The sequence below is a fragment of the Haematobia irritans genome, chromosome 2 (genome assembly GCF_050003625.1).
Source record: "Haematobia irritans isolate KBUSLIRL chromosome 2, ASM5000362v1, whole genome shotgun sequence".
NCBI classification, from domain to species: Eukaryota; Metazoa; Arthropoda; class Insecta; order Diptera; family Muscidae; genus Haematobia; species Haematobia irritans.
In genome coordinates this window covers 49,015,294-49,038,638 of record NC_134398.1, presented here as the reverse complement: position 1 = coordinate 49,038,638, position 23,345 = coordinate 49,015,294, and the positions used below count along the sequence as shown (strand labels likewise).

At 32.1% G+C, this 23,345-nt stretch overlaps 1 protein-coding gene across 1 annotated transcript in view; it reads left to right on the top strand.

Annotated features, from left to right (window-relative positions):
• Nucleotides 1-1,762: 1,762 nt before the first annotated feature.
• DIP-epsilon (Dpr-interacting protein epsilon) overlaps nucleotides 1,763-23,345 on the top strand; it is a 332,816-nt gene continuing 311,233 nt past the window's right edge. Inside the window, exons 1-2 of the mRNA XM_075294341.1 lie at nucleotides 1,763-1,802; nucleotides 1,962-2,068. Of these exons, the coding sequence (XP_075150456.1) occupies nucleotides 1,763-1,802; nucleotides 1,962-2,068 (147 nt within the window). The remainder of the gene's footprint in view (nucleotides 1,803-1,961; nucleotides 2,069-23,345) is intronic.

The window sequence follows — 23,345 nt, the reverse complement described above, 5'->3', positions numbered from 1 at the left end:
TATTTTTTTTTGTTTTACCCCATATCTTACACCTTTAAATTTTTTTAATAACAACAGTGTAATTTTTATACCAATTCAATTTGAATCGTATATGTATTTTTTTGATTTAATTTAACTACTACTTATTTTATATAATTTCTTTCATTTTTTTTTTTCTATTCCATTTTTATATACATATTTTTTTTTTCATGGATTCACAATATCAAATGTAAATTTACCAAAACTTGTATTCTTAAGTATTATAATGTTATTTATTTTATTTTAAATGGATAATTGTAACATGTAACTGTAATTATAAGAATCTAACATTCTTGTTGTACATGTCATAAATAAAACAATCAATCAATCAAAAAAAAAAAAAAAAAGAAAATTTTGACAAAATTTTTCACAGAAATAAAATTTTGACAAAATTATCTATAGAAACAAAAATTTTGAGAAAATTTTCTATACAAATAAAATCTTGACAAAATTTTGTATAGAAATAAAATTTTGACAAAATTTTCTATAGTAATAAAATTTTGACGAAACTTGCTAAAGAAATAAATTTTTGACAAAATTTTCTATAAAGTAAAATTTTGACAAAATTTTCTATGGAAATACAATTTTGACAAAATTTTTTATAAAAATAAAATTTTGATAAAATTTTCTATAGAAATAAAATTTTGAGAAAAATGTCTATACAAATAAAATCTTGACAAAATTTTGTATAGAAATTAAATTTTGACAAAATTTTATATAGAAATAAAATTTTGACAAAATTTTCTATAGAAATAAAATTTTCACAAAATTTTCTATAGAAATAAAATCTTGACAAAATTTTGTATAGTAATAAAATTTTGACGAAATTTGCTATACAAATAAAATGTTGGTACATTATTTTTGGGGATCGGCTATATATAACTATAGACCGATATGGACCAATTTTGGCATGGTTATTAGCGGCCATATACTAGCGAAATTTACCAAATTTCACCAATTACCAAATTTTTACCGGATCGGATGAATTTTGCTCCTCCAAGAGCTCCGGAGTTCAAAACTGTAAATCGGTTTAAATGGGGGTTATATTCGAAATTTCATCCGATCCGGTTCAAATTTGGTATGTGGTATTAGTATATGACCTTTAACACCCATGCAAAAATTGGTCCATATCGGTCCATAATTATATATAGCCCCAATATAAACCGTTCCACAGATGTTGCTTGCGGATCCTTTAGGAGGCGCCAATTTCATCCGATCCGATTGAAATTCGATACATGGTTTTTATATATGGCCTCTAACATACATGCACCAATTTGGTTCAAATCGGTCCATAATTACATATAGTACCCATATAAACCGATCCCTAGATTTGACCTCAGAAGCCCCTTGGAGGACAAATTTCATCCGATCCGGTTGAAATTCGATACGTGGTTTTTCATATGGCTTCTAATAACCATGCACAACTTGTTCCATATCGGTCCATAATTATACATAAAAACCGATCCCCAGATTTGACCTCCGGAGTATCTTGGTGGAGCATAATTCACCCGATCCGATTGAAATTTGGTACGTGGTGTTATAATATGGTCTCTATCAACCATGCAAAAATTGGTCCATATCGGTCCATTATTATATATGACCCCCATTTAAACCGATCTCCAGATTTGACCTCCGGAGCATCTTGGAGGAGCAAAATTCACCCGATCCGGTTGAAATTTGGTACTGTTTATTCAGTGAAAGTTAATATACCCCCATCCTATGGTGGAGGGTATAAAGAAATATTATGACCAAATTTGTTTTTATATCCAATCGTTACGCAGATTGTTGGACTAATTATTCTCTCTAGATTACTAATCGAAATTTTTAGAATAAAGACAAATTTATTGAATTTTCATTTCTATTTTGCAAAATATTAACAAACACAATTAGTATCTGAATATTAATAACTAAATATTTATTTATTATTTTTTGTTCACTTTCAGTCGAAACCGAAGATCCTGAATTCACTGATGTCATTGACAACATCACAGTACCTGCAGGAAGAAATATTAAATTAGCGTGTTCCGTGAAAAACTTAGGTTCATACAAGGTAAGTATTTTAAGAAATTTAAATTGAAATAATACAATAATAATTTTTAGTAGCCAGTATGTGCAGTATTTATAGAGAAGACTCAGTGCTTTGAAAGTGGCAAAAATATCTGTTTCGATTCTTATTCTAATTTTGTTCTTAATAGTCTATTGCATCGGGCTTCGAATACAAAAATAAAATTTTGCTATAAGTGGCTAGAACTATTTAATAAAAATTAAATTTTAAGCTTTTTTTGGTCGAAAAGGGGGATAAATTACGTGGATGGTGTAAACGAATGAATAGTCCGATTTAAGCCAAGATAAATATTTTATATAGATATTGGTGGTGGTTTTTGAGTAAAACAAAATAGAATAAATTTTAACTACACTGTATAAGTTTTGTAGAACATAAACCTTTATATATCGTATAGCACCCAGCACATTGGATATGGTATCGAAAATGTGTATTTACAAAGGGTATAATATAGTCGGTCCCGCCCGGTCCCTTTTCATTTGCTTTACTTGTTATACCCTAAACCACATAATGGTCAGGGATAATAAGTTTGATCTGCCAAAAAATGTGTCTACCAGAAATATTGATTTTAGACCCCATATAATATTTACCGATCGTCTTTGAATCACCTGCTAAGTCGATCTAGCGCTTGGTGTCATTTCTGTTCAGGTTGTAATAAAACTCCCATAAACATGGACCCCTTAAAGGGTGATACGGTCAAAATTTGGTCAATATAAACTTGACGTATTTCTTTCAATTTTGCATTTAAAAAACCTGAACACCCCTCATGTTGTAGGTGTGTGTGTGTAGAATGTTGCTCTTATTTCGATTTTGGAATTCACTCTTCAGTTGTCAAAATGCCGTCCAAGCGAGAAGAGCAGCGTATCAAAATTTTGCTCGCGCATCGCGAAAATCCGAGTTACTCGCACGCAAAGCTGCCAAATTCGCTAAAAGTTGCCAAATCAACCGTTACAAATGTAATTAAAGTGTTTGGGGAATGTTTGTCGACAGCCAGGAAGTCTGGATCTGGTGGGAAATCGAAAACCGGAAGCCGCTGAGGCGACAAAGAGAGTTGCCGGTAGTTTCAAGCGAAACCCTAACCTCTCTCTCCGAGATGCCGCAAATAAGCTGGGTGTATCGTCTACAACCGTGCATCGAGCCAAAAAACGAGCCGGACTATCGACTTACAAGAAGGTAGTGACTCCAAATCGCGATGATAAACAAAATACGACGGCCAAAGCGCGATCCCGGAGGCTGTACACGACGATGCTGACGGAGTTTGATTGCGTGGTAATGGACGACGAAACCTACGTCAAAACCGACTACAAGCAGCTTCCGGGAAAGAAGTTTTATACGGCAAAAGGAAGGGGAAAGGTAGCAGATATTTTCAAGCACATAAAACTGTCAAAGTTCGCAAAGAAATATCTGGTTTGGCAAGCCATCTGTACCTGTGGCTTGAAAAGCAGCATTTTCATAGCTTCCGGGACTGTCAACCAAGAAATTTACGTGAAAGAGTGTTTGAATAAACCTCTGCTGCCTTTCCTGAAGAAACACGGTTGTTCCGTACTGTTTTGGCCGGATTTGGCATCTTGCCATTACGATAAAAAGGCCATGGAGTGGTACGCCGCCAACAACGTGCAGGTGGTTCCCATGGACAAGAACCCTCCCAACACGCCAGAGCTCCGCCCAATTGAGAAATACTGGGCTATTGTCAAGCGGAACCTAAAGAAGACCAAAAAAACTGCTAAGGACGAGCAGCAGTTCAAAGCAAACTGGCTTCTGCGGCGAAGAAGGTAGACAAGGTGACTGTACAAAATCTGATGGCAGGTATCAATCGTGAGGCCCGGCAATTCGAATTTGGAAAAGCGAAAGCCTAACTGAATAATTTTCCTGAATTTTATACTAATTGAACTTGAAAAAGAAATTTAATTTGATTTTTTAAATAAACGATTTCACCGATTTACACGCGTTTTCCCTTGAGCAAATTTTGACCGTATCACCCTTTAATTCTCTCAAATTTTGAAATACGCTTTATCTTCTAACCCTATTTCAATGATACCCAACAAATCCTTATGTGCACCAATTCAGTAGGGGTGATTTATGGTATGATATAGTCGGCACCGCCCGACTTTCTACTTTACTCACTTGTTATACCCTGCTCCACACTGTGGAACAGGTTATTATAAGTTTTTAATAACATTGTACTTCGCCCCTGGGCATTAGCCGATTTAAATGTTAAGCTAAGAGATTTTGTAGAAGTCTAACAAATTGTGGGAATATAAACCCTTATATACACCCTCATAAAAAATCGCTTCTGTAACATATACTCCCAAACATATTTTGCTTCAAGCATATACATTTTTGGGTATTGCCCAAATATTAATATGTTTGATCTCTAACAATATATAATATGTTTGAAAGCATATTGGTCTAAACAATATAAGTTTGGGTAGTCTAAGTTCCAAACATTTTGTATTTTTGCATCCAAATTCAATAATGTTGTCTTCCAAAAAACAATATGTTATTATGTGACCATATAATATGTTTGGAAGCATTTTGCACTCAAAAATATTATATGCTTAAAAAAATTCTCCCAAACAATATTGAGCTCAAAATTTGATTTATTTATTTATATATTTACAATCATAATGAATTATGAAAATAAACAGGTAATATAGGTGCTAACAACATAGGTTTTCGACCTGAATGCTCAAAATTTTGTTTCTGCCCAATTGTATATTCCCCGACATCTTTCTCACTTCCACGAGATTTTTTAGTTCTTAGCACCTTTTTCTGTAATACAAACATTGTAGAAGAAATTATTAAATTTTATGATTTTTTTATTTTAATTTTACCTTTTGCCGGACGGGGATTCGAACAGCGGACCACACAGTTTGTAAGGATCAAAGAAGTAGCTGATCAATTGCTCAAGGAAAAATAAAATGTTAATTTTGTAATAACAAGCAACAACCACCAACTTAATTCAATATCGCTCCCTGTTAAATAGCGCTCCAAGCTACTAAACACATATATGTTTATAGGCTATTTCTAAATTAATATATGTTTGCATTCAAGCATATTATATTTACAAACATTTTATGTCCCAAACATAATATGTTCTAACATATTATGTTTTAACATATTAACATATATGTCCCAAACATGTTATGCTAGTTTATGAACATTATATGCTTGCACTCAAAAATATTGTGTTTAAAAATTTGTGTTCCAAACATATAATGTTTATGTTCAACCGTGTATATATAGAACCCAACAAACTGGAAGGATTTGAGATGGTATCGAAAATGTGAACCCAGAAAGTGGTGCTGGATATAAAATAGTCTTGTCAAGCGATTTAGAATTCAAATTTAAACCGCTTGATATGAAATCATTCGATTGCCATCTGTTTCGGGTTTTTGTGGTTCAAATAGGTTTCAAGTTTGAAGTTTCCCCTTAAAATGTCATATCGAAATACAGAAGAGTGTAATAATTGGAATATTTTACGAAAGCACTCATATACTAAGTGAAATATTTCTTACTCTCATTTCTATGGATATTTTCCTATTGATACCCATGGGTTTGCAAACACATATTTATGTGTGTATGTGCATGAGTATTATAGACATACAAATACAAACAGACGATGCCTTCATGTCCTTAATGCTCTTGCTTCACACAATGTGTCTGGGAACTTGGGTTAAAACGACTGGTGGTAACATCTTGTTAGTGTTTATTAATTAAGCAATTCATTTAAGTTGACTTTTTGTGGCTAAACTTGTTTTCCCTTCTCATCGTGCTTTTTTTCTAGATATCTCTCTTACAGTGTTCCATTGGGGGTTTTGTTCATTTCACATGATTTGGAAAACAAATTTTGGTTAAAGTCATGTGGTTTTCCATTGGATTGGGTGAACTGTTTCTGGTTTTCTTTGTAGACAATTTAAAGTAGACATGAGATGTTGGTTGTATGAGGAATAATTATCTTAATTTTCGAATGCCAACTTGAAAATTGAGTCATGAAAATGTAAAAGAAATAGTTGGATAAGAAAAAAATGTTAGTTCTTATTTTAAAAATAGGTTACGTTGAAATGTTTGCTGTCGTCTTTAGAGGACGATCTGAAATAGGAAATCTCTGAAGAATATATATCGAATTTTGTTACACTTAAACGGGAAGTTTAAATCGGGAAATATGAACTGTCAAGTTTTGATTGTTAAAAATGTGCCATAAGGTTATTCCTAATTCATTAGTTTTAATGTACACCCGAAAACAGTTGGATCTAAAGATTTTCACCATCCCTTAAGGATTTTGGTATTGATTTCGAGCCAAAGATGCGACTTCTTTAAAGTAAAGAAATATAGTAGGGACCTACCTGGTTTCAAATCGAAGAAACAGATATCAATAATCGAATTTTTATTCTGATTTGTGAAGCATTAATAAAGTTATTTATGTATAATAATCCAATTTGTACACGCAAAAAAATAATTCTTTCCTCCCAAATGAAATTTTAGACAAACAAAGTTCGTTTCTCGTTTGCTTTTCGTTGAAAGGGAGTGTATTTGGAAGAAAAGTATATACTTTTTGTGATAAACGTTTATTCTTTTCCAGGATGTCAAAAAATTTTTTTTCTGGCTAATTGCATTTTCCCTCACATCTTTCTCACTTCCACGAATTTTTTTAGTTCTTAGCACCTTTTTCTGTAATACAAACAATGTAGAAGAAATTATACGATTTTATAAATTGTTAAAATTTTTTTTTTACCTTTCGCCTGGACGGAGAATCGAACCGCGGACCATGCACTTTGTAAGCCAACACACTATCCACTGAGCTATGTAGCCGTTATTGTCATCAATAGACAATTACCCATATAAGTTATATTTATATAGCATAGCTTGCGGCGCCCACGAGCCGATTAAACAAAGTTTATTTCACAGAAAAATACATTTAGTTGGGCACCATGGAGCAGTGGTTGCTACGTCTGACTTGCATGCGAAGAGTCGTGGGTTCGATCCCTGCTTCGACCAAAGTTTTTTTTTTGTTTTTTTTTTTTTTTACATATATTCCAGATATGTTAGGAAGATTCCGACAAAATGTTCAACATTACATTGTAATATATTAAATTTTGAACTGTAAAAAGTGTCTTATTAAAAACCTAAAGTCAGAAAAGAACAGTGTTTGATATAAACGAAATGGACTGTGTTGTTGGTTCAAAAATAACTTTTTTTATTAAAAAAATTAACACTTTGTAACAAACGATTTTTTTTTTTTGGTGATAAAAGTGTATTATTTTCGAAGCAATTCAAAAAACTGTAACAAAAGAAAAACGTTTTCGGTACACGTTTTCCAAACGTTTTTTTCTTTGCGTGTAGCATATATTTCAATGTAAAATTGGGTTTCTTAATTTCCAAAAAACTTTAAACCAAAGATTCTTAAATATAGATCCCTAAAATAAGTCTTAGCTTATATTTGAACATTTTTATCTGAAATCTAAAGATCCAATGTATTAGTTAGTTTAAAGATTTCATGAAATTAAAATTTTTTTCATTACATTAAGGGACATTTTTCTTACTTCAGAGACGTACGAGGTAAATTTCCAAAATTTGTGTCCTAGATTTAATGAACAAGTCTTTTGACGCAAATTCTATGAACTTTCTTTAAATTAAAATGTGAATATTAAAAAAAAAAAAAAAACAAGTATATACAGAAGTAAGTTCGGCCGGGCCGAATCTTAAATACCCACCACCATGAATCGAATATAATAGTTTCCTTTGAAAATTTCGGGGGGTTTGATGACAGATATTTTCCCAAGCATATCAGTTCAACCAGTCCGCTTCCACAGATAAATGTAAGGATTTTACCTATGAAGACTACATCAGATTCTGAATTTATAAGAACCATTTTTTGTTTAGGTTTTAGAGGAATCATAAAACTTCTCTTGTAGGTGCAAGAAAATGATTAAATAACGCCTTGATTTGAAATCTATGTGGATTGAACCAATTATTTAATTGAACCCAATTATTTAAATGACTACGAGAAGTAAAATCTCGAAATTTTGCATTCAGTTTCAAGCAATTTTCATGATCAGTGCGCCTTCTGTACCCTCAATGAGTGAAATCGGTCTATATGGAGGCCTTACCAAATGGACCTTTGTTATGGGTCTAAAATGCCAGTATATTTTCAATTTGTGGCAAATCGGATAGGTTAGGAGTTAAATCGTGAGTTTGGTGTAATGGGGACTACATCAAAACATGGAAGGATACACACAGTATTCAGCATATTTATTTGTAGTTCTAGAATCTAGACCCCAAATCGAAGGGCCGGTTTATAAGATGGCTATATCAAAAACTGTACCGATACTCAATATATTAGGCACACCCCTTTATGGTCCTAGAATACCTCTAGATTTCCAATTTCAGGCAAATTGGATAAAAAAAAACTACGGATTCAAGAAGCCAAGAAGTAAATCTGGAGATCGGTCTATATGGGGGCTATATTGCCCAGCAAAAAAAAGCGTCGCCAAAAAAGTAATGAAAATGTTCTCTTTGGATCCGGAAGTGGAGCGAAATTGACGCAGAAGCGATAAATTTAACATGGGCTTGTCATAGGACGGAAGTCTTCCATTTCAACAGCCGTTGCACTGAATTTGCATCACTTCTTTAGGTGTGATCCGAATTCAAAGTTTTGGATGTAAACTAAAAAATTCTGTGATATTTTGTCAAATAAATAATTTTTATAATTTTTTGTAATTTTTAATGGATTCTAAAGCTTGTTGGAAACATTTGACCTCTAATATTTTCAAAAATGCACAATTTTTTCAGATTGGATTTAGCACTTTTTTCGACAAAATTTAAATTATGTGTACCACTTTATGAATTCTTACTCTGTTTTTAACCTACTTGAGACAAAAAAAGTTAAAATTAACCATTAAAAGTATGAAAAAACCAAGTTATAAAAAATTTAATTAAAAGAACTTGCTGAGTAGTTAAAATAAAGAACATCATTGGGAGTGCATCTTCTGGAAGTGCTTTTAAAGTTGTGCCTTATGAAAAACTTCCTATTTTTTTGCTAGGTCGAAAGATGGTCCGATAATCACCATTTTCGGCACATCTCTTTATTTTCCTAGAATACCTCCACATTTCCAATTTCAGGCAAATTGGATAACAACTACGGATTCTAGAAACCCAAGAAGTAAAATCGGGAGATCGGTCTCTATGGGGGCTATATCAAAACATGGACTAGTACTCACCATTTTCAACATACGTTTTTATGGTACTAAAAGACCTATAAATTTCAAATTTAAGGCAAATTGGATAACAACCACGGATTCTAGAAGACCAAGAAGTAAAATCGGGAGATCGGTCTATATGGTGGCTATATCAAAACATGGACCGGTACTCACCATTTTCTGCACACGTCTTTAGGGTCCTAGATTACCCCTAGATTTTAAGTTTCAGGTAAATTGGATTAAAACTACGGATTCTAGAAGCCCAACAAGTAAAATCGGGAGATCGGTCTATGTGGGGGCTATATCAAAACATGGGCCTCTACACCCCATTTTCGGCCCACCTCTTTATGGTCCTAGAATACGTCTAGATTAGCAATTTCAGGCAAATCGGATAGAAAATACACTTCTAGACGCCCAAGAAGCAAAATCGGGAAATCGGTCCATATGGGGGCTATACCAAAACATGGACCGATAGGTACCATTTTTGGTACACTTTTTGATGGTCCTAAAATACCTCCAGTTTTCCAATTTCAGGCAAATTGGATAAAAACTACAGTTTTTATAAGCCCAAGACCCCAAATCGGGAGGTCGGTTTTTATGGGGACTATATCAAAACCTGGACCGATATAGCCCATCTTCGAACTTGACCTGTCTGCAAACAAAAGACGAGCTTGTGCAAAATTTCAGCACGATTGCTTCATTATTGAAGGCTGTAGCGTGATTACAACAGACAGACGGACATGTTGTCTTAGAATTTCTCCCTGATCAAGAATTTTTATACTTTATATTCATATAGTCGGAAGTCGATATTTCGATGTGTTACGAACGGAATAACAAACTTATTATACCCCCGTCACCATTCTATGGTGTTGGGTATAAAAACCAATCCCCACATTTGGATTTCAAAGCCTCTTGGAAGAGCAAATTTCATCCGATTCGGTTGAAATGTTCTATGTTTTGTACATGTATATGACCACTAACAACCATGCATAAATTTATCCATATTGGTCCATAATTATATATAGCCCACATATAAGCCGATCTCCAGATTTTACCTCCGGAGCCTCTTAGAGGAGCAAATTTCGTCCCATTCGGTTGAAATTTGGTACGTGGTGTTAGTATATGATCTCTAACAACCATGCAGGAATTGGTCCATATCGGTCCATAATTATATATAGCCCCCATATAAACCGATCCCCAGATTTGATCTCCGGAGCCTCTTGGAAAAGCAAATTTCATCCGATCCAGTTGAAATTTGGTACATTTTGCTAGTATAGGGCTGCTAATAGCCATGCGAAAATTGGTCCATATCGGTCTATAGTTATATATAGCCGATCGCAAATCACACAAAAGATTGGTCCATATCGCCACAAATAATCTACCAAAATTTTGTTTCTACAGAAAATTTAGTACAAATTTTATTAGCGTAGAATGTTTTCTAAAAATTTTATTTCTATACAAAAGTTTTTTTACAATTGTATTTCTATAGAAAATTTTGTCAAAATTTTATTCCTATAGAAAGTTTTATCAAAATTTTGTTTCTATAGAAAATTTTGTCAACATATTATTTCTATACAAAAGTTTGTTAAAATTGTATTTGTATAGAAAATTTTGTCAAAATTTTATTTCTATAGAAAATTTTATCAAAATATTATTTCTATAGAAAATTTAGTCAACATTTTATTTCTATAGAAAATTTTGTCAAAATTTTATTTGTATAAAAAATTTTGTCAAAAGTTTATTTCTATAACAAATTTTGTCAAAATTTTATTCCTATAGAAAATTTTGTCAAAATTTTATTTCTATAGAAAATTTTGTCAAATTTTATTGCAATAGAAAATTTTGTCAAACAGAATTATTTACGTATTTAATCATCCTTTTTTTGTTTAATATATACGGACTAACTTACAATTGAGAACACGGTGTTAAGAAGTTTTAAGATACCTTGCCATCAGCAAGTGTTACCGCAACCCAAGTAGTTCGATTGTGGATGACAGTCTTTAGTACAAGTTTCCATTGTGGAGGGTACATAAGATTCGGCCTGGCCGAACTTACGGCCGAACTATTTTTTTGTGAAATTTTATTGTCAAAAACTAAAATTTTCACTTAAAATATCCTAATTTCGTACTTTCTAATAAGTGTCCTAAAAGACTGCATCGGAAGTAGAAAAAATCAATAGGGGATTCCGGGATGCGCTTTAAAAGAAATGTTTGTTTAACAACTTCCATTTTTTTTTGCTGGGATGTGATAGACTAATGCGAAATCAATGTAAGGGTTTGCCCTTTGACAATCGTATGTAAAATTTAATGCTTCTGGGCTAATTCTGCACCACTTCATGCTCCAAATTATTACAATCGACTGTGCACCCTCAAAAAAAATCGCTCCTGCAACATATACTCCCAAACATATTTTACTTCAAGCATATAAATTTTTGGGTATTGCCCAAACATTTATATGTTTGATTTCTTCCAATATATAATATGTTTGAAAGCATATTGGTCTAAACAATATAATATGTTTGGGTAGTCTAAGTTCCAAACATTTTGTATTTTTCCATCCAAATTCAATAATGTTGTCTTCCAAAAAACAATATGTTATTATATGAACATATAATATGTTTGGAAGCATTTTGAACCCAAAAATATTATATGCTTAGAAGAAATTTCTCCCAAAGAAGATTGTTCTCAAATTTTTTTTTCTGCCTAATTGTATATTCCCTCACATTTTTCTCACTTCCACGAATTTTTAGCACCTTTTTCTGTAATACAAACATTTTAGAAGAAATTATTATATTTTATAATTTTTTAATTTTACCTTTTGCCGGACGGGGATTCGAACAGCGGACCACACAGTTTGTAAGCCAGCACACTAACCACTGGGCTGCTACAAATTTTGCAGGAAGCATATATATTATTTGATACTGCCGAAACATTAATATGTTTGTTTTATGTGAACATATTGTATGTTTTGAAGCATTTTGAGCCCAAACATATTATATGCTTGGAAGAATTCTCCCCAAAGAAGATTGTGCTCATTCCCTCACATAATTTTAGTTCTTGGCACCTTTTTCTGTAATACAAATAATGTTGAAGAAATTATTCACTTTTATAAATTTTTTAAATTTTACCTTTCGCCTGCACGGAGAATCGAACCGAGTACCATACAGTTTGTAAGCCAGCACACTAACCACTGGCCTACGTAGCTGTTATAGTCATCAAGCGATAATTATCGTTATAAGTTATATTTATATAGCATAGCTTGCGGCGCCCACGAGCCGATGCAAACATAACATTGTTTAACAACATAACATTGTTAAACATACATTTGTTGGCAGCGTGGAGCAGTGGTGGTCGTCCGCCTTGCGTGACAGAGGTACTGGGTTCGATCCCTGCTTCGACCAACACCATTTTTTTTAATATATTTTTTTAACATATATTCCAGATACGTTCGGAAGTTCCCGAAAAAGTGTTCAGCATTACATACTATTATATTAAATTTTTACTACGAAATTGTAAAGTGTGTTTTCTAAAAGACTTAAAGTCAGAAAAGAAAAGTGCTTGATGTAAACGAAATGGACTGAGTTCAAATCAAATATTATTTTTTGTATTGCAACAATAAAAATTGTGTAACAAATAAATGTTTTTGTATACAAGTTTAAAATTTTCGAAAAAATTCAAAAACTCTTACAAAAGAAGAACGTGAAGTCAAGTATATATAAATATTTTTCCATCGAATCCTAAGTTTAACGATAACCATTCAAAAGCACATTGTATTTAAATTCTAAACAGTAATTTTAAAACAGCACATAAATTTCATTTGGTGTGAACAATTGTTTGCTAGCATGTAACACCATTAATTTAGAAATACAAATAAATATATAAATTTTTATTAACGAATAATTTTGTACTTAATTTAATTCTTAAGGCCGGTATAAATTGGCATTATCACGTTAAAATGGCCATGTTTACTCTTTTACTTTTCTTTAATAATTTCTTTTAAAGAAAATAAACTTATTCAGTTGTTGCTTTGGATCTTTCCCCACCATGTTATAATACAATTTACCGGAAAAAGTTGTAATGTTATTCTGGTTTTGCCGCTAAAATGAGAAATAATTTTAGCGGCAAAACTTGAACTCAATGCCCACTTTTATTTTCGAAAAAATCCGTCAACTCCTCTTGGACTACTCATTAATAAAGAGGAACTAATCTTTGTTTTTATAGATCTTCAAAGGTCGATACTTTCAATGAAGTCGTGTTGTCGTTATAATTAAGTGATTTGACTTAAAAATGGGTATCATACATGAAAGAACAAATTTTGGACTAAGGTCAACTTGACTTTAATAATTCAAAAAAATTCTTTAAAATTAATGAAACTGTCTTTAAATTTGTTGTATTTTTGCATCTTGACTACAAGACAAAAATCATTTAAAAATAGGATATGTTTTTCAATACTTTATTTTAAAGACATTTCTTTCTTGAAACATAGCATAATTTCTACTGGAAGTCTTGTTTTTAACGGACATTTTATAGCATATGAAAAAAAAAAAGCTGAAAAAGCGAAAAATTTAAATGTGCTTCGTAGAGTCAAGTACACAAAACCCCATTTAAAAGAGAATTGTGTCTTAAAAGCATCCTTACTTGTATTCTCCGCTTCTTTGGTTCGGAATCAATATCAAAATTGTTAAAGTGGAGACACAATCTTTGGAACCGGACATGCTTTTTGTTCAGTGTATAGTGCCCTTTCGTTAGTTTTTATGAAGATCCCTTTAATTACCTTTGTTTGAATATTTTGACTTACTCGTCCTACGATATACAAAACTCATGCTCTTTTTTTCAAATATATTTTATCTTGGTTCCGAGTGAATTTTCTCTCCGAATACTCATTTTAATATTTTTTTTAAGCATATACAATTTTTGGCGAAGTCTTATATCACAACATATATATGTTTACTCATAATATGTAAATTTATACTTGTTTATATTCACACGTAGTATTTTTCCTATATTTAATGAAATTTTCTTTGTGTATATATATTTGTAATGCGCCAATTGGTTACTTTCATTATTTTACTTCCAGCATACACTTTGTCTCTCTTTGTAAACACATATATGTTTATGGGCTATTCTAGATTAATATATGTTTACATCCAAGCATATTATATTTACAAAGATTTTATGTCCCAAACATAATATATTCTAACATATTAACCCAAACATATTATGCTAGTTTATGAACATTATATGTTTGCACTCAAAAATATTGTGTTTTAAAATTTGAGTTCCAAACATATAATGTTTATACCCAAACATATGAAAAACAGTATTTTTCGTCCGTTTGTAGACTAAGTGATCCTGACAATAAATCGGTCTGCCGTATTAACCTAACCCAACCATGCCCCAAAAACATTTGCGTTGCCTTTTTAAATACGCTTTGTTTGCTGGGATAAGGTGTCTTTTTCAACCTCTCTTTTCTCTAGCTCCTCCTCTTTTCTCTAGTTCCTTTCAACAGAAAACAATTTCACTTGTCACAAATATGTTAAAATTATAGTTTAAATTCCTACATTCCTTAGACCAAGAATTTACCAATTTTTAGGAGAAATCCTCAATTTTGAATTTACCACATTTCGAATGTATTACAATAAATGAAATTTATCAATATGTCAATGTTTTCTTTGTATATTAGGATAAAAAAGGACATCGACAATGTATACCATACACCGAAAACAAAAGGTAAAGCCACGAGTATTTAATGCTCTGGTCACGGAATCGCATCCTTTCCTAAAAATGAGCTAGAACTTATAAAAAAAAAAACATTGGCACCAAATTATGGTTATTTTTAACATACAGTATTTCATTCTTACTATTTTTGGGAATCGTAGGAGAATTTTCTTTTGCTATAGTTTATTTTATATATTTATTTGAGACATACTTAAAAAAAAGGAAAATTGCATTGAGCTGTGAAAAATTTCACAAAAATTAATAAAATCTAACTACAAACAAATATTTTTTTTGCAACAAAAATAAGTTAACATTAGCTGAAGTTTAACTACGGACTTTTTTTCTGTGTACGTATGTATGGAAACCCTATAGACAATTGACAAATTGTTAAATTTTCAACATATTTGCTGTCACATACAATGGCAATGCAAGTCCATACGTATTGTCTGTTTGTTGATGTTCGACCAGCCTAAAAGTATGCAAATTATAAAATAACAAAACATACCAGCCCTGTTGATATGCAAAGAAATGGATGTTTGTTTTTTTTTGTCCTACTCGAAATATTTGAATATATTCTAGGCTTAGAATTATTCATATATGGTCACAATGATTTCAATAGCTCTCTCTCTCTCTCGTCACCACATTTTGGGTTTGGTCATGTAGTGGCATACTTACACACTCACATACATAGAGATGGGATTTGGAATGGCATTTGGTATATGCATATATATGTGTCTGGGAATCATTTGTATTACATTTGCCTTCAGGTAATAGTTAAGATCAAAATGGAACAAAACATTTGGAATATTTTTGTCAACACAATTTCAAACAATCAAACGTGACCGAGCATGTTTAAATAGTTACACAATATATAGTCATTGGCTCCCAAAGGGGGCATGAAGAGATTGCCATCATGCATACATAGAAATGGAACATAGTTGCTTTATTGCCTAAGGAATTCATCTTTGTATGTTACCATATACATACACACACACATACATCTATAGATACACTTATGTATATTTGTTTTATGTAATTTGTTAAATGTTAAAAATAACAATGACAAGAATTAAATTAAATATAGTTTTTGGGTGGAATACTAATACAAAGAAATTCACACAAAAAAACGTAGCATACTTTCAGGTGCTTTGAAATTTACAATTTTCCATTTTAAGCCAAAGACAATAGCATTATCCAAAGCTTATTAAATTTTCTCCTCTGCTGATGCATAATAGAAACTTAAACAATATGCTATAACCCCAACCTTTAGTTATTGTTTTTTTTTTTTTTTTTGGCTTTCGGTTAAAGATAAATTTGTTAGAATATCACTTTTATCATTATTTTAATTAAAGTTAATGCAACAATCTTTCACTTAAGTTAAGCACATAACTTTTTTGACATCTTTGGCGAAAATTTTACGTTCGAATGACATCAGACAAAAAGAAGTTAATGCCTTACCATGCCAAAAGGCACTAGACAAAAAGACACTGTACAACAAAAACAAAACGAGCAAGCATATCACCACAATATCATTGTCATCCTCATCCTGCTGCTGCGTTCATTATCATAAGCGCCAACATGCGCTTCATCATCAGTAACGGTAGGGGTATGAGGGTAGTAGCTATATATTACCAAACATTGATGCCAACCGCTGGTAAGGGCATTCAAGTTCGCCAAAGTTTAATATTAGTTGTAGGAAAATTTTAATGGAGGTGAACGTTGATGTATTATCATAAAAATTACCAAACCATAATATTTTTATGGTCCCCTCATCAAAAGTGACTTTTGAAACTATAAAACCGTTAAGTTTTCTATGAAGTTTTCGCAGCACGTACACCTTGTGTAGTTAAATTGTTAATAGAAAACGCAATTATTAAATATTATAAGCATATTAATCTTAATCATACGCCCCTGTGGCCCAAAGAATTATATTTATCATACGGCACATGTGACAAAATCGAAAAAAGTGAAAAATGGCATCTGATATAGTATTTTAAATCTTTTATGAGGTTTTGTAAAGAATTTATATAATGGTTGTTAGTTTACATATTAATGGTATCTAAATGAGAAAAGAACATGAGAAGAAATAAAATACTTACAAAAAGCAAAAACTTGATGGATAACAGTAGTACTAAATTCCATAATTTTTTACATTTTTTATTACACCTTTTTGCCATATTTTTTCTGTTTTAAGTTACTTTATTTTCTAGTATATTAGTTTTGTAAATTTTGATTCCAAAGCGCCATAAGATTACACAGAAAAAAATATCACAAAAAACTTTCAAATTAAAATTTTAATTGAGTTTTAAAAAATATTCAATTAAAAATTTAATTGATTCATCAAATTGAATTGAAATAATTGAAACAAAAATCAATCACGAAAACAAGTTGTATGAATTAATTTTTAATTGACTTTGGTGATTGATACTATAATTTTTGTGATTGAAGACATTTCAATTAAAAATTAAATGGATCAATTAATTTCGTGATTGAAGACAAAAAGTATTTTTTTTTTTGTGAACGGTAAGATAATCGGTGTCTTTTAAATATTTTTTGTGAGATCTAAAGCTGCGTTCTTTATCTTTATAATAATAAATAACATCCCAGCAAAAAAATTTGGAAGTTCTTCTAAAGGCACTTCCAAAAATATTCTCCCAAAAATGTTCTTTATTTTAACTACACAGGATGTTCTTTTAATTCAATGTTGTATAATTCGCTTCTTTCACATTTTTAATGGCTAATTTTAACTTTTTTTGTTTCAAGTAGGTTAAAAACAGAGTAAGAATTGATAAAATGGTACAAATTATTCAAATTTTGTCGAAAAAATTGTTTCATCCATACTAGAAAAATTGAGAGTTTTTGAAAATATTTGAGAGCAAACGTTTCAAACAAGCTGAAGTATATATTAAAAATCATAAAAAATTATAAAAAAAAAATTATTTGGCAAAATATCACACAACTAGTTATTTAATTCATATCCAAAACACTGAATTGGGATCACACCTTAAAAAGTGGGTGAGAAGGTGAACATCTGTCCTATGATACACAAATGTTAAATTCATCGCTTCTGCACCTATTTTGCACCACTTCCGGATACAAAAGGAACATTTTCACTACTTTTTTGGCGACGCGTTTTTTATTGGGATTATGCTTCTAACAACTTCTGGTAGGAGCGTAAATTTTTATACCCTTCACCACTACTGTGGTAAAGGGTATAATAAGTTTGTGCATTTGTATGTAACGCCAAGAAGGAAAAGTCTTAGACCCATCGTTTAGTATACCGATCGTCTTAAAATTAAATTCTGAGTCGATTTAGCGATATCCGTCTGTCTGTCTGTCTGGACAGACTGACAGACAGACTGTCTGTCTGTTCATGTATTTTTGTGCCAAAATTTCAGGTCACAGTTTAATTGCGATTGTCCTCAAAGTTGGCATAGAGTCGTTTTTGGAACAAAGACAATCGCTATTGATTTTGGAAAAAATCGGTTCAGATTCAGCTGTTATATATATTTATCCCCCATCTGGCCATAATTGGCGTGTTTATCAACCGATGTTCTTCAACTTCCGTACATCCGAATATTCGATGAGTCTCGAAAAACTTGCAAAATATCAGCCAAATCGGTTCAGATGTAGATATAGCTCCCATATATATCTTTCGTCCGATTTATGGCAACAGAGGCCAAAGTGAAATTTTGCACAGAAAGTAGAATTGACATTCTACCAATGCTTGGTAAATTTGATTGAAATCGGTTCAGATTTAGATATAGCTCCCATAGATATTTATACCCTAAACCACATAGTGGTCAGGGTATAATAAGTTTGATCGGCCAAAAAATGTGCCTACCAGAAATATTGATTTTAGACCCCATAAAATATATACCGATCGACTCAGAATCACCTCCTGAGTCGATCTAGCGCTTGGTGTCCGTCCGTCCGTCTGTCCATGTATTTGTTGTTCACAGGATTCCGGTCACAATTATTAACCGATTTTGATGAAATTTGGTACAGGGAGTTTTTTGGGCACAAAGACGAACGCTATTGAATTTGGAGGAAATCGGATCAAATTTAGATATAGCTCCCATATATATGTATCGCCCGATTTCGACAAATGGGGTCACGTTGCGTGTTTTTTTCAAACGGATCGTCACCAAATTTTGCAAAAGGTAATCTTTTTCATCACCCTTCAAGTCTGCAAAATTTTATCCAAATCGGTTCAGATTTAGATATAGATCTCATATATATGTATCGCCCGATTTTCCCAAATTTGGCCACAAAACCTTTATTTATCAACCGATTTTACTCAAAGTTGGCTAAATATAATCTTCTATAGCACTATTTATATGTGCAAAAAATCATCGAAATCGGTTCAGATTTAGCTGTAGCTCCCATATATATGTACCGCCCGATTTTTCTAAATTTGGCCATAAAACCCTTATTTATCAACCGATCTTACTCAAATTTGGCTAAATGTAGTCTTCTGTAGCACTTGTACTTGTAGCTCTTACATAAGAATATTGCTCGATTTTGACAAATTTGTATTTATTACCCACACTAATTTAACGATTTTCTCTTTTTTTTAATAATGGGCTCAATATTAGTGGCATACTAACTCCGTAGGTGCAATATCAACACAGCCAGTGTTGCTAGAAGTAGGGGAAATTCCCTATATGTAGGGCATTTTCACATAACACAATTTGTAATAATTTGTACATTATGGTGGCTCTATAGGAGGAAATTAGAAGCCGGCAAGGCTTGATCTTTAACAATGTGTGGTAAACTTTATTCCTGTAAAAAATTTTCTCAACATTTTATTTCTATAGAACATTTTGTCAAAATTGTATTTCTATAGAAATTTTTTCACAATATTATTTCTATAAAAAAATTTCTCAAAATTTTATTTCTGTGGAATTTTTTCTCAAAATTTTATTTCTATAGAATTTATTGTCAAAATTTTATTTCTATAGAAAAATTTCTCACAAAAATTTGTTTCCAAATTTTTTTTTTATAGAGATTTAACAAAAAAGATTACTAATTTGGGTAGAATTCTACCAAATGTGGCAACCGTGGTGGTAATACACATTTATATTCTAAGTTATATACGTTGCATATTCATGTTTTAAGGTAATAAAGTACGTAGAACCATTTTTGTTTTGTAACATTTTTTAAATTTAACGAAAAATATAGTAGGGAAAATTGTTTGGGAATGTATGGGAAAGTAGGGAACTTTTTTTGTCCTTGTAGGGTAAACCGAACATTTTCCCTGGCAACATTGACTATGAGCTATAGTCAGATTGACACAAAGCACCCATAGACATGTACCCCTTAATTTTCTTAAATATACAACTGCGGTTTATCTCCCAGACCTATTTGTTACCCCATATGTAACATATATGTGGTTTAGGGTATGATATAGTCGGCCCCGCCCGACTTTCTACTTTACTTACTTGTTTTCATCCGATTTGCACTTATATGGCCTCAAAAGTCAAAGTTTTGCCCTGACTTGCTTCAAATTTTGCACAAGGAGTACGTTTAATAGTATCTGTAAGTGTACCAAATTTGGTTGAAATCGGTTCAGATTTAGATATAGCTCCCATATATATCTTTAGCCCGATTTACACTCATTTGACCACGGGGGCTAAAGTTATACTCTCATTTACGTGAAATTTTGCAGAGATTGCAGAATTATTCTTCTAACTATGCTTATCAAATTTAGTCAAAATTGGTTCAGATTATATATAGCTCCTATATAAACGTACACCAGAGTTGGGGAAATATGGTAGACTGTTTCATATTTTAGACCCATTTTCAATGGGGACCACATATCTTGCCGAGATCTAACCAATATCCTTGTAAAATCGCGACTGATGGGTAGCAAAAATTATTACTAAAATTTTCCTATATCTCGAATACATACGTCTGATAAATCATAAATGCTCTTTTGTACAAATGCATTAAAACTACTCTCTCGCTTCATATTTCCCATATTTTTTTTTACTAACATTGAGTTTCATCCCGATTTAAATTTTAATTCTAGAGTTTTTGTAGAAATACAAAAAATTGTCTCCATTAAAAGTATTTGTATCTTGAAAGCTCCCAGCAAATTTGAAGTAGTTGAGATGGTAACACAAATATTTGTCTACATAGTGGCGAAGGGTATAATATAGTCGGCTCCGCCCGACTTTAGACTTTACTTACTTGTACTTATTTAAAAATTGGATATTATCATAATAATAGTGAAAATAACAAGTATATACAGCAGTAAGTTCGGCCGAGCCGAATCTTAAATACCCACCACCATGAATCAAATATTAGGGTTTCCTTTGAAATTTCAGGGGCGTTTGAGGACAGATATTCTCCCAAGCAGAGCCGTTCAACTAGTACTCTTCCCGAAGATAAATGTAAAGATTTTACCTATGAAGACTATATCAGATTCTGGATTTATAAGAACCATTTTTGTTTGAGTTTTAGAGGAATCATTAACACCTCTTGTAGGGGTGCAAGAAAATGATGAAATAACGCCTTGATTTGAAATCTGAAATCTGTAGATTTTCATCCCCATTTTTTAATGATTACGAGTAGTAACATCTGGAAATTTTACATTCAGTTTCAAGCAATTTTCATGATCAGTGCACCTTCTATACCCTCAAGAAGTGAAATCGGTCTATATGGAGGCATTACCAAATGAGCCGATAAAAGCTTAATCCGACACACGTTTTTGTGAGCCTAAAATACCAGAATATTTACAATTTCAGGCAAATCGGATAAAAATTCCGGTTTCTAGAAACCTAAAGTTAAATCGTGAGATCGTTCTTATGGGGCCTATACTACAATATGGACCGCTACTTACCGTTTTCGGCACACCTCTTTATGGCGCAAAAATACATCTAGATTTCCAATTTCAGGCAAATTGGATAAAAACTTCGGATTCTAGAAGCCCAAGAAGTAAAATCGGGAAATCAGTCTATATGGGGGCTATACCAAAACATGGACCGATACTCGCCATTTTCGGCACACCTCTTTATGGTTCTAATATACCTCTACATTTCACATTTCAGGCAAACGGTTTCTATAAGCCCAAGACCATACCAAAACATCCACCAATGCTGATTATTTTTGGCACACCACTTTATGGTTCTAAAATACCTTTAGATTTCCAATTTCAGGTAAATTGAATAAAAACTGCGGATTCTAGAAGCCCAAGAAGTAAAATCGGGAGACCGGTGTATATGGGGGCTATACCAAAACATGGGCCGATACTCACGATTTTTGGCACACCTCTTTATGGTCCTAAAATACCTCTTCATTTCAAATGTCAGGCAAATCGGATAAAAACTACGAATTCTATAGGCCCTATACCTCGAATTCATAGGTATCGCTCTATAAATCATATATGCACTTTTGTCAAATTTTGTAGAAGTGTAAAAAATTTTTCCAAATCGCTTCAGATTTAAATAGATGTATATTCCAATTTAGAAACTTATACAGTTCCCAATAAATTGGAAATTGGATTTGAGATTGTAACAACAATTTTGGTCTAAACTGTGGTGAAGGGTATAATATAGTCGGCACCGTCCGTCTTGAGACTTTACTTACTTGTTTACCATGAATCACACTTTTTGTGTCAATATTTGGTAAATTCTCAATGGTAACTCTAATCCAAACACACTTTTCCTCTGCGAATCTTATTTGTTCTTATTTGCATTAAAAAGCGCAAATATTTAACATCCTTAAAATATTTTGAACATAATTTCGTTTTATTAAAGTATTGAACAAAAATTCTACATTTGTGGTTCATTTAAAAAAATAAAAAAATATTTCACAAAACTCATACATTAATTGCTGCAAAGCATTCCATAATCCCTTAGTGAGCTTACTTGTGAAGAGTTTTCAGAAATTTTCAATGATTTGTTGTATTTTGTCGTTGGATTTCTGACTCCCATAGAGAATTGCAGGAACAAAACAAAGTGGTAATCATGAAAAACTTATGAATGAAACATAGTCTCAAAACTACATCCATTGAATTAATAACACTCATACGTCTACGGAGGGAGAGAGAAATGTGATGAAAGTTTCACGTATAGTACGAGTATATGGTGGAAGTGTACATATTTATGTTCATATCCATATTTCAATGTGTGAGAGTGTGTGTGTGAGTGTATAGTATGTTAAGCAGAAAGTTTTAGATTTTACAAGGGAGCTTTGCTTGTTGTAAAACCTTAAAATTTAGTTTTTATGTTCCATTCAAGGAGTGAAATAAAATTGAAAAATGATTAAGGACAATGAAGTTATTTAAAAAATTTCAATATTTTATGAAAGGTAAATAAAGTTGTTAGTGATTTACAATGGACA